Source organism: Argentina silus, assembly GCF_951799395.1.
Source record: "Argentina silus genome assembly, chromosome: 1".
Classification (NCBI taxonomy): Eukaryota; Metazoa; Chordata; class Actinopteri; order Argentiniformes; family Argentinidae; genus Argentina; species Argentina silus.
In genome coordinates, this window is record NC_139655.1 from 440,733 (window position 1) to 454,374 (window position 13,642).

Below are 13,642 nucleotides of genomic sequence, written 5' to 3' on the forward strand. Positions count from 1 at the left end.
CACAACACCAAGAGCGGTAACTCCCTTGGCGGAATTGCTAACGGGCCTTTCACAGGGTCGTTACAATACTTTAAATCCAAGGGTGATCAAAGCAAAGATGCTTCAGAACAAAAGATCTTTTCTACAAAAGTAAAGTAGTTTCTCCAACACTGCTCATTGAGGTGTGTGTGTGTGTGTGTGTTCGTGCGTGCGTGTAATTAAAAGCCTCCTGTCCACCAACTAGCCTGCCTAATTTGACTGCAGCCTTGCACTTCGCCAGGAGAGGTCACTGTAACTGAAGCTTCGAGTAATGAACCCATTTTCGAAACAATTGGCTCAAGTGGTTCAGTGCTTCACAAAAGCTTCATTTGCCCATCACTAACATTTAGTACATATGGTATATAATCAAACATTAGCACACATGATAGCCTACTTCAGTAATCATCCCTGAGTAAGATCACACAATCAAACAGTTCTATATTTCTATATTCTTAGTACCTTCCGTGTTAGTAAGCTGTCATCACAATGAGGCCCAAGCAGATCAAGATTCAAGATTCTTTATTTGTCACGCGCATACAAGTATACAGTGAAATGCAAAAGTGACAGTGCCACAGAGTAGTGCAACAATACAATAAGTTTAAAAATAGAATAAAATAAAAATAGAAGTAGAGAATTTAGAAAACACATAAAAGCTAAAAAAAAACACACATCCTCTGCGGAGCTCTCACAACGGCGACCGGCAGACATGTTGACCCGGGGTCGTACACTTGCATTCTAATTCTCTTATTTAGTTATGCAGTTACACATATTCGAACCAACTTATCATTTATAAGCAGTAATGCAGTTTACACCTATTTTAATCAACTTATCATTCATAAGCAGTTATGCAGTTGCACCTATTTGAGGGATAGATCAAAGATAAAATGTGTTTCAGGAACATCCGCAGCCGCGGTGTCCATCGTCAGGTTGGGCCCCCAGCTGCTAAGCTTTTTCTATTTCTCGCTGTGTCGTGGTGATTCACCAAGGTTGCTCTCAAACCTCGGGCCAATCCTGCTGTGCTTACCTGGGTAATATTGGGAATGGTGTTTAGGCCGAGAAATATACATACTAGACTCGCCCTCGGCGACAGTCCCACACTGGTATGGTTTCTCTCCTGTGTGCATTCTCTGGTGTTTTCTTGCGTGTCCTGCATCACTGAAACTCCTACCACACTGTGAGCATTGGTATGGTTTCTCTCCTGTGTGTATTCTTTGATGCCTCTTTAGGCATCCTGCAGCACTGAAACTCTTCTCACACTGTGAGCATTGGTATAGTTTCTCTCCTGTGTGTATTATCTGATGTTTTATTAGGTTTCCTTTATCACCAAAACTCTTACCACACTGGGAGCAGTGGTGTGGCCTTTCTCCTGTGTGGATGAGCTGATGCCTCTTAAGGTTACCTGCCCGATTGAAACTCTTCCCACACTGGGAGCAGTGGTATGGTTTATTTCCTGTGTGTATTCTCTGATGCCTGTTTAGGGCACTTGCACAATTGAAACTCTTCCCACACTGGGAGCAGGAGTGTGGTTTCTCTCCTGTGTGTATTCTCTGGTGCCTCTTTAGTGCTCCTGCCTGATTAAAACTCATCCCACACAGTGGGCAAGGGTAAGTCTTCTCTCCCGTGTGAGTCTGTGGGTGTGATTTAAGGTGAGTTGAACAACTAAAACTCACACTGCAATCTAAACAGGGATGGGGCCTGCAAGTGTGACTTCTCAAATCCTCTGGCTTAGAGAAACTACTGCAGCAGTCCATGCAGTGGTGTTTTTTCCGTCTTGAGCTGCAGGTCTGCTGGTCTGTAAGAATAGGAACATATACAGCGTTACAAACACATGTTCTGGGTGCAAAACAGTGAGCAAAGTTCTCAAAGAATAATAATATTTCAAATAGATGGGATTAGAGATAATCGAATGGGAGTTTTGAATACCACAACTATAGTTTATACTGCAAAACATGTTGTGGTAAAAACATAATGGTGTCTGTCTGGTTTATCAAACACATCGTTAAAGAAAACGTACAATAGAATCATGCTGTAGAGCAGGGCGCCGCTTTGAATGGCAAAATTACCAATAGGAGAATGTTTCATATTGGTAACTTTATCATTCCGCAGCTCTACATTCTGTTGCAGTTCTTCCTACAACGAGTTCCCCCTTCTCCCAGTGACCACGTTGACACTTTGCAGGCAGACATTGGCTCCACTCTGAGCTTCATGTCGGCAAGAACTCAAACCATAATTTGTGGAGGAGAAAAACATGAACAGTTAAACTTAGGCCTACCCAGGAACAAAGACTCTTAAAGCATGCAGTCATAACGATGAGCAGAGGTGTGTTTCAGCCAACTCCTCATATGTGTGGTGGATGAAGGAACGACTGTAGGATTATGCGCATCTCCAACGAGTGCTGGGCCAATTTCAAATGTCTATTCAAATATTGCATTGCGTTCAAAAACTAATGCATTTAATTTCCTGATAAGAGTTTAGGCAAAAAGACCTCAAAACAAACAACAACTGAAGATGGCTGCAGTACAGGCCTGGCTGAGCACGACCAGAGAAGATAACCAGCGTCTGGTGGGTCAATGGGTTGCAGACTTTTTTTTTTTTTTTTAGATTAGATTCAACTTTATTGTCATTGTGCAGAGTACAAGTACAGAGACAACGAAATGCAGTTAGCGTCTAACCAGAAGTGCAAAATAGCAGAAAGTGCAATGAACAGTATTTACAGGTAGTGCAATATATGATCAGTAGTAGTGCAGTATAATATAGTATAATATAAGCAGTATAATATAGCAGTGCAGTATAGCAGTATGTGAGTAGCAGTAGCATTATAGCAGAATAAATAGTTACAGTATGAGCAGTGTAGCAGCATATGAGCTGTATGGGTAATGCAGTCTAGCAGTATATATGTATTTATTAATACACAGGACAAGATGTTATAATCCCTTGTGCCATGATCCAAGGTAAAACAGATGTAGAAGGCCAAATCAAACCAACAAAGCGAGTGATATATCCACCATTCGATGCAACACCATAGCAAACATCAGGCTACGCCGTCATAGGTCTACGGAGTCATTCCTCAGGTGGTACCATTCACCGGTTACCTACTCTAGCCAACTGAGGTAAGCAGCATGTCATTGGGGTTACCAAGTGGGCACCTTCTGTCACCGGTGTTTCGTTAAGTTAGGCCCACGACACCTCGAGAAGGCTTAACTGTGTAGTCCAGCGTCCTGGAAACACCCCCCTCAACACCACTACCTCAATACTATCTTTAACTTAAACCCTACAACCAACCTATCAGCCTACCCACCCCATCAGTGTGTGTGTGTGATGCCCTATCTAGGGTAAATGTTTTCTGTAAGGTAAGGGAACGGTGTATGTGGGGGCCTAAATAGTGTGTGCATGTGTTTATGTTTATGTCTTTATATAAGTGTAGATGCAGGGATTCAAACCCTAATTTAGGGTAGAGGGAAGGGTTAGAGGTGGGGAAGCCCCCGGGTGGATACGGTCCCGGATTAGGGAAAGGAGGGGTGAGTGTGCCCTTTATTTATGTTGTGGGGGAATGTTTGTGTCCGTGCAACTTCATGGCTAGCCTACACTGGCTAGCAGTACTAACCCCCCCCACCACACTATGACACGATATCCTCTCATAAATATAGCCAAACAATGGCAGTACAAAACCCCTCACCACCACAATATGACACGATGCCTTCTCATTAATATAGCCAAACAATGCCAAGCTATGCTACCTCATGCTCTAGTCAAGTCGCTGTTGCATCTTACCTTTAACGGGAACCCCAGCTACTGATCTTCCGCCTCAGCCACAGCCACTGGCTAGCGCTCTCCGCTGCTACCGACATATTCTTTATCGCCAGTTTCAATTCTCGTCCGCGAATACCCAGCTCCGTTAGCAGTGCATAGGTTGTCTTGGCCACAAATCCTCGACAACCAATTTCCACTGGGCGAACAAAAGCGGTCCACCCACGCTGTGTCGCGTCTGCCGCTAATTCTGCATATTTAGCTTTCTTTCGTTCATAAGCCTCGTCAACCCGGTCTTCCCAAGGGACCGTGAGTTCGATAATATAAACTAGCTTCTGTGCTTCAGACCACAGCAGCATGTCTGGCCGCAAATTAGTGCTAGCAATTTCAGCCGGTACGATTAGCTGTTCAATTAAATCTACCTTTAACTTCCAATCTGCGCCAGTTCGCAACTGTCCCTGCGCGCAGCTGCGCCCTGGCCTCCTTACGCCAGTCTCTCCCTCTCTTATAAATGCAATGTCTTTCCGCTGGCCACTACTAGCTAGCGAGTTTACTTCTAGCCGTTTTCCCTCAACTGCAGCAGCTAAACATTTCAACACTTGATTGTGACGCCACGTGTATCGCCCTTGAGAAAGACTGATTCTACACCCAGTCATTATATGCCTAAGTGTGCATACGCTGGAACATAACGGGCAGGCAGCATCCTCACCCAACCATTGATTAAGATTTTGGGGAGATGGCAGTACGTCATAAGTAGCCCCTACGATAAATTTAATTCTGCTTGCCTCCATGCTCCACAAATCCTTCCACTTCAAGCTTCTCTTCACTACACTCTCCCAGTTTACCCACTGGCCTTGTTTTGCCTGTGCCACCGCCCTTGTACATCTTATCATCTCCTCCTGTCTGTGTATTTCTTCCACTACCAGTTTCCTCCTTTCTACTGCTGTTGCCTTACTCCACACAGGTTTTCCTGCACGCAGCCCTAGACCTCCACGTCCATGCTGAACCTGCCCAATGATATCCCTATGGCTAAGGGCTGCCTGTGCCTGTTGCACTGCCTCTTTAGGCTTCCACTTCCTTCCAGTTTTAACTATGGGCGCTGCACTTCTAACAACTGGGTCCTTTGACTGGGTTAGAGTCATTTCCAGTCTAGCCTTGGCACATTTAAATTCCTCTGTCAGACTAGAAATCGGCAGCTCTAGCATGCCCTTTCCATACAGGGCCACACTGGTCAGACAGCGCGGGGCTCCAAGCCACTTTCTAATATTAGAGTTAATCAACCTTTCCATTTTTTCAACCTTCGATATGGGAACCTCGTAAACTGTCAGTGGCCACATCAGCCGAGGCAACAATCCAAACTGTAGGCACCACAACTTTAGCTTGCCTGGGAGCCCTGACTTATCTATACCTTTGATGCCTTGAATCATCTCCTGCCTCAGCTCCTCACATTGACTCTTGTCATTGAGGCTTGCGTCATACCATCTTCCTAAGCTTTTAACCGGTTTCTCTAACACTGTTGGAACCACTTCCCCACCAATGAAAAACTTTTTATCAGCTATCTTCCCTTTGACAATGGAGATACTCCTAGACTTGCTTGGCTTCACTTTCATCCTAGCCCATTCTAGGTTGCTATTTAGTTTATCCAGTAGCCTCCTAGTACAAGGGGCTGTTGATGTCATAGTTGTCATGTCATCCATGTAAGCCCTGATTGGTGGGAGGCGCAGCCCTCCCTGCAACCTTTCCCCACCCACTACCCATTTCGAGGCTCTGATTATGACTTCCATTGCCATGGTAAAGGCCAAAGGGGAAATTGTACAGCCTGCCATAATGCCTATCTCTAGCTGTTGCCAAGCTGTAGTGTACTCTGCTGTAGTAAAACAGAGTTGAATGTCACAAAAGTAAGCTTTAACTAACCTCTTTATACTGTCTGGCACTTTAAAAAAGTCAAACGCCTCCCATAACAGACTATGCGGTACTGACCCAAAAGCATTCGCCAGATCCAAAAATACCACATGAAGGTCTTTCTTCTCATGTCTAGCTGTCTGAATTTGATTCCAAATCATGCTGGTGTGTTCCAAGCACCCGGAGAAGCCTGGAATTCCAGCCTTTTGCACCGTAGTGTCAATTAAGCTATTCTTTACTAAGTAACTAGACAACCTCTGTGCCACCACACTAAAGAAAACCTTCCCTTCCACATTAAGAAGGCTTATAGGCCTAAACTGACTAATGTCTACAGAGTCTCTTTCTTTGGGAATAAAAATTCCCCCTGCTCTACGCCATGCCCTAGGAATAACCTGTTTCTTCCAGACTACCTTCATCAATGTCCATAAGAACCTCAGCACATCTGGCGCACTCTTGTACAGCCTGTAAGGGACTCCATTGGGCCCTGGGGCTGAAGACGCCCTAGCCCGCCTTACTATCTCTTGTACCTCTTTCCACCTAGGTGGGCTATCGTCACACTGACTGGTTATCTCTCCAATAGGTGGAATGTCAGGGGGGAGGGGTAGCTGTCTAGACCTTTCTCTGTCTCTATGCACTTCCTCCAGATGTCCCTCAAGCTCCTGTTTTGGAGCCATAAGGCTACCATTTTTCCCCTTACTAAATAACGATTTCACAAATCTAAATGGATCTTTGTAAAATGCTGTTCTAGCTCGCTCTCTCTTTTTCCTGTTTTTCCTAATGCTCTCTGCTCTTCTTAACACTGCCAGTCTCTCCTTCACATCTACCTGCAGCCTATTTAACCCTTCCTTCTCAGCCTCTGTAGCTTTCCTCCACTGTTTCCTGAGCTGTCTTCTCTCCCTGATAAGTCTATCCATTTCCTGTTGGCGCCTAGATTTAATTACCTCAGTACCTGTCTTCTTCTTTTTCTCGGACACGCCAAATCTTTCTGCTCCATAATCATAGATAATATCGCCCATTTTCTCCAGTTTACTCTCGGCAGTACCTTTCAACTTGTCTAAAATCCTACTCAAGTCACTGTTGATACCTTCCCATACCCTGTTTTCTGAAGCCCCTGGCCATTTAACTCTCGGCTTCTGGGCACTAATCTTTTCCCTTTTGGGCTGGCTGGTCTCTCTGTCTTCTTCAGTGCTAGGACCTACTTCAGGGGTGCTGATGTCCTGCGAACTGTGGTTTACTTCCTGCCGCTGGACTTCAACCGACTGACTTGACATACTTCTGAGGAAATAATTGTCAATGCGGGATCCCTGTGTTCCCTCTACCAAGCACTTCCTCCTCCCTTGATGGATTCTAAGACCCTTCAAAGTTGTTACCTTTTGCCAGCCGCATGAACAAGTTTGGAGCTTCTTCCCACCCATCTCTGATCTAGTGCCTTCCACAGCCATGTTTTCCCTACTCGTAGTCAGGTCCGTTCCAGAGTCAATAACCATGTTAGCCATAGATGAGTTACATTATCAGTAACATGAGGTAGATGCAGAATAAATATAAATATGGAATGCCGTATAAACAAGTATGTACAGTATGTGCAGTAGTATTAAAGAAAATATAGGATATGTGCATTATGTGCATTATGAACAGTATGAACAGGTATGTACAGAAGAGCAGTGGTATTGAGTAAGAGCAGGGGAGGGGAGTAATAGTGCAACTTCAGGCAGTTATTGCAAAGATTGTTGATTGTCAAATACCAAACATAAGTGCTTGATTTGATTATCATATGATCAATCATATGAATCTGTCCCATTATTTTGGTGCCCTGAAATAGGGGAAAAAAGTTACAAGTTTTGTAATTTCTGAATGCTGAAACTGCCCACACAAGGGGAGAGACCAGGACTGTCAGACTATGCAGTTACTGACTGACTTACAGTGCACTGGTGGTATTGATTTTACAGCAGTGCAACGACACTATAGAACAAAGACTTACCATCACCGTCTTTCATCTCTACTTCTCCTCCGTCCTCTTGTTTCACCATCACTCTCTCCTCCCTCATTTCTTCTCCTCCGTCCTCTTCTTTCACCATCACACCCTTCTGCATTACATCTTCTCCATTCTCTTCTTTCACCATCACTCCATTGTCCTCCACTTCTTCTTCTTCTTTCACCATCACACCCTTCTGCATTACATCTTCTTCTATTTCTTCTTCTTTTACCATCACGCCATACTCCTCTACATCTTCTTCCTCCAGCTTCACTGCCACCATCTCTGGACCCCACTGTGTGTTTTTCAGGGCTGGAGAACCACAGTCAGACTCTGTGGACTCTGGTTCATACATGGTTGCTGCTCTGAGGAGGACCTGGCATTGGTATGGTTTCTCTCCTGTGTGTATTCTCTGATGTTTTATTAGGTATCCTTTATCACCAAAACTCTTACCACACTGGGAGCAGTGGTGTGGCCTTTCTCCTGTGTGGATGAGCTGATGCCTCTTAATGTTAACTGCCCGATTGAAACTCTTCCCACACTGGGAGCAGTGGTATGGTTTATTTCCTGTGTGTATTCTCTGATGCCTGTTTCGGGCTCCTGCACAAGTGAAACTCTTCCCACACTGGGAGCAGTGGTATGGTCTCTCTCCTGTGTGTATTCTCTGGTGCATCTTTAGTGCTCGTACCTGATTAAAACTCTTCCCACACAGTTGGCAAGGGTAAGTCTTCTCTCCTGTGGAAGTCTGTGGGTGTGATTTAAGATGAGTTGAACAAATAAAACTCTCACTGCAATCTAAACAGGGACGGGGCCTGCAAGTGTGACTTCTCAAATCCTCTGGCTTAGAGAAACTACTGCAGCAGTCCATGCAGTGGTGTTTTTTCCGTCTTGAGCTGCAGGTCTGCTGGTCTGTAAGAATAGGAACATGTACAGCATTACAAACACATTTTCCGAGTGCAAAACAGTGAGCAAAGTTCTCAAAGAATAATAATATTTCAAACAGATGGGATTAGAGATAATCGAATGGGAGTTTTGAATACCACAACTATAGTTTATACTGCAAAACATGTTGTGGTAAAAACATAATAGTCTGGTTTCTCAAACACATCGTTAGAGAAAATGTACAATAGAATCATGCTGTAGAGCAGGGCGCCGCTTTGAATGGCAAAATTACCAATAGGAGAATGTTTCATATTGGTAACTTTATCATTCCGCAGCTCTACATTCTGTTGCAGTTCTTCCTACAACGAGTTCCCCCTTCTCCCAGTGACCACGTTGACACTTTGCAGGCAGACATTGGCTCCACTCTGAGCTTCATGTCGGCAAGAACTCAGACCATAATTTGTGGAGGAGAAAAACATGAACAGTTAAACTTAGGCCTACCCAGGAACAAAGACTCTTAAAGCATGCAGTCATAACGATGAGCAGAGGTGTGTTTCAGCCAACTCCTCGTATGTGTGGTGGATCCAGGAACAACTGTAGGATTATGCGCATCTCCAACGAGTGCTGAGCCAATTTCAAATGTCTATTCAAATATTGCATTGCGTTCAAAAACTAATGCATTTAATTTCCTGATAAGAGTTTAGGCAAAAAGACCTCAAAACAAACAACAACTGAAGATGGCTGCAGTACAGGCCTGGCAGAGCACGACCAGAGAAGATAACCAGCGTCTGGTGGGTCAATGGGTTGCAGACTTCAGGCAGTTATTGCAAAGATTGTTGATTGTCAAATACCAAACATGAGTGCTTGATTTGATCATCATATGATCAATCATATGAATCTGTCCAATTATTTTGGTGCCCTGAAATAGGGGGAAAAAAGTTACAAATTTCTGAATGCTGAAACTGCCCACACAAGGGGAGAGACCAGGACTGTCAGACTATGCAGGTACTGACTGACTTACAGTGCACTGGTTGCATTGATTATACAGCAGTGCAATGACACTCACCACTATACAACAAAGACTTACCATCACCATCTTTCATCTCTACTTCTCCTCTGTCCTCTTGTTTCACCATCACTCCCTCCTCCCTCATTTCTTCTCCTCCATCTTCTTCTTTCACCATCACACCCTTCTGCATTACATCTTCTCCACTGTCTTCTTCTTTCACTATCACTCCCTCCTCCCTCATTTCTTCTCCTCCATCCTCTTCTTTTACCATCAAGCCATTCTCCTCTACATCTTCTTCCTCCAGCTTCACTGCCACCATCTCTGGACCCCACTGTGTGTTTTTCAGGGCTGGAGAACCACAGTCAGACTCTGTGGACTCTGGTTCATACATGGTTGCTGCTCTGAGGAGGATCTGCAGCTTGAAACAAAGGAGGAACAAACAGTGTAAACTATAAATTACAGCCAAACAGTTCACTAAAATCTGATGGGACATGTTCTGCAAATGGGCAATACCACGGTATCAGAATGACAGTTGGGACTCGATTTCCCAATTGGAAAACCACAATCAGATAATCTTGTAGATGTATGCCCTAAGATTGACACAGTTAATATCCATTATATTGACTTTATATTGACTAATAGACCATAAAATACATGACATTATATTGAGTAATAGACGATAAAATAAATATCCAGCAACATTTTAGCAAATTATATAAGTGATCAGTGCCTTGTTGTGTGTCAGAGATGCTTATTTGTCAGAAGTCTAATCCATGTATTATTTCAAAGAGAAACTTTAAGCATTTTGATGCACAGGGTTTTCTCCATGAACTGTATTGTAAGGAAATATGATTTTGTATCTGCAGGCATTAGGATAAGAAAGGGGTCTGCTAGTCAGTCACATGACAACTCTCTGCTACTGACAAAGCCATGATCAACGACTTGGCTGACGACTTGATGGCTTATTGTTCTCCTTTCATTGACCTTCACAGGCTACTATTGACCTTCACAGGCTGCTATTGACCTTCACAGGCTACTATTGACCTTCTCAGGCTACTATTGACCTTGCCCCCGATCACTGTTAACCACTGCCCCCCTCTCACCACTAAGGCCAGATCTACTGATTTAGCTACTGACTGGTTATCCTTCAACTCACACAGATGTACTGCCATAATTATAAAGGCTAAATCAAGTTACTATTTAAACACCACCTCTGATTCTGGTGGTGAGCCAACTACATTTTGGAAAGTAGTTACTCAATAGTTCCTGTACCTGTCCACCTCAACAACTTTTATCCAAGTCTAACATCATGATGAATACAAAAATAATAAGTGACACTTTTAACCAGCATGTTATCTCTGCAGGCTACCTCCTATTTGAAAGAAACATCTGGGACACAGTGGACACACTGCCTCCATCTGGGACACAGTGGACACACTGCCTCCATCTGGGACACAGTGGACACACTGCCTCCATCTGGGACACAGTGGACACACTGCCTCCATCTGGGACACAGTGGACACACTGCCTCCATCTGGGACACAGTGGACACACTGCCTCCATCTGGGACACAGTGGAGTGTGAATCAAATACAGGCGTTCAGAGTCAAGCTAAACACCATGCAACATGCAACACAAGCTTCCACCAGCTATTCTCAGAGAATCAATCATTGTAGGGAACACCTCACCTGCAGACAAGGATATAATACTTCTGTTTGGACTCGTTGTTTCACAATAAGAGTTTCTCACAATATATATGACTTAAAAACTTCATGACAGAGTTCTGAAATTGTTTGATTAAATCTGACCATGACGCTTATCATAGCCTAAACACCAGAGGATAATCGCGATTGCAGTGAATGAATTGTAGTAACTGCGCTGCAAAATATTAATATCAAAACACGGAGAAAACTGTTGGCCATTTATCGATCTTACATGGAATAGTACTGCTCCTCTGTTGTCCACTAGTTGTTACAAAAACCACCATTGTAGCTAGCTATGAACAACTAACTACATTTGACTGATTGAATTTGAATGTAATTTATAATGACGCTCACAATTAGCCTGTAGTCACTAACGGAGCACCATCTATGAACGGTCGCAGCTCTGTAGTGATCATTGTATCTCGCTATCGCTCGACTTCCTCCATCAATCACTCCAACTCCTACCGTCAGGTCGGCGCCTCCGTCGTTGTTGAAGCTAGCGTCGCTGTCCCAGTCTCTGTGTAATAAGTGAACATATAATAATAATCCTGGTCCAAATAAATCCTGTCGCGACTTTATTCTCGTGATGCGACGAGGATTGATCCCGGATCTGTGTTCTCTGGCCGCCAACAGTGGAACTCCGCCCACCTACTTCTGGTCAATGTAAATGTCTGGAAATGAGGATTTCTTCAAAATAAAAGCGCCTACATTAAACTTGTTCAAGCATTTAGAAATACTGCATATGGTTAAAGGAACCACAAATTATATGTAATTATATCTAGGAATAAACATGTAATCCTCTCAATGTATTATGTGTGTTTTTAAGGGTTTATAATTCTTCTAATCTACAAGTTACCCGGATGAAAGACTGCTGCATTGCATAGGGAACACATCAACCATGAGGGGTGTCATTAACAGAATTGACCACTTGGTCCTAACGTTGGTAATTAAAAATGCTAATCAAACAGTGGAATTTAACTTTAATTCAGTCCTTGAACTTTAATTTCCCTACTATTGCTTCTCTTACTGCCTCCGGTCTCCCCACTTTGCTCCACATTTTTTTCTCTCCCAGTGATTTCAGTCACACGCTTTCTAACATCTTTCAGTACCTGACTGTCGTGTGTTGGATAAGGTAGGAAGGCTCGATGTAGTGAAGTACTTTTTCAAAGTAGCTTGAGTTTGACAAACTATATTTCTCTCAAGGTTACCTTTAGTGTAGTTTAATTTCTGAATGCTGAAACTGCCCACACAAGGGGAGAGACCAGGACTGAATGGAGATTCTTCATTAAACATGGTCTATCGTCCAGGACCATCCACTATTAATCTGAAACTAGCCCTGATAGATCAATCCCACACAAGAGTAGAGACCAGGACTGTCAGACTATGCAGGTACTGACTGACTTACAGTGCACTGGTGGTATTGATTTTACAGCAGTGCAACGACACTATAGAACAAAGACTTACCATCACCGTCTTTCATCTCTACTTCTCCTCCGTCCTCTTGTTTCACCATCACACCCTTCTGCATTACATCTTCTGGAACTGGATGTGCAGCTTCTCTTTGTGTTGTACACATGCATTCATAAGAAGGTGTTTCCTCTAAACTTTGAGCTGTATGGCGCCAGTAAATAGCCAACAACATTTGCTAAGACATCGCTTCAGATTCAAACTCACCTGATATGCATTCTAGAAGTGTTCCTGAGTAGAGTGGTACCAGAGATGAATTCACATTTTAGAAAAATATGTCTGTACAGTCCAGTTTATACAAATATAATAGGCATGTGTACATTTACATGGACTTGCACCAATATGTACATTTTAAAGATCAAACATTTTTCAAAATTCATCAAAATTGTATATACTTTCTGTTGGGTAATTTGTCCTTATTTCAGCAAAAATAAGAGAAAATATTGTGATCACATCACTTTCTATTCATGTTTGAACTTGCACTTTTATTTTGAAGCCTTTTTTCATACCCCTCCCCACCTCAGCCCTCCCTTAGTCAAGTCTCACCCCTTCACGAGTCAACCCTCACACCTCCTCCATAACCCTCCTCCTCATCCCTGCATTAGTCACCCCTCCTCCTCAACCCTGACACCTCCTCCATAACCCTCCTCCTCATCCCTGCATTAGTCACCCCTCCTCCTCAACCCTGACACCTCCTCCATAACTCTCCCCCTTCCTCCTCAACCCTCACCCCTCCTCCTCAACCCTCCCTCACCCCTCTCCTCCTCAACCCTCACCCCTCCTCCATAACCCTCCTCCTCATCCCTGCATTAGTCACCCCTCCTCCTCAACCCTGACACCTCCTCCATAACCCTCACCCCTCCTCCTCAACCCTCACCCCTCCTCCTCACCCCTCTCCTCCTCAACCCTCACCCCTCTCCTCCTCAACCCTCACCCCTCCTCC

The 13,642-nt window shown here is 43.9% G+C and overlaps 1 protein-coding gene across 1 annotated transcript; it reads right to left on the reverse strand.

The window, feature by feature from the left end:
* Positions 1–520: 520 nt before the first annotated feature.
* On the reverse strand, positions 521–9,716 carry LOC310803575 (uncharacterized protein). Its single transcript, XM_083668411.1, has 3 exons — positions 9,609–9,716; positions 7,646–8,548; positions 521–1,810 (listed from the first exon to the last, which is right to left on the reverse strand). Exons 1-3 carry the CDS (start codon positions 9,703–9,705, stop codon positions 972–974), a joined length of 1,839 nt encoding a protein of 612 aa, XP_083524537.1. The 5' UTR covers positions 9,706–9,716; the 3' UTR covers positions 521–971.
* Positions 9,717–13,642: the final 3,926 nt, after the last annotated feature.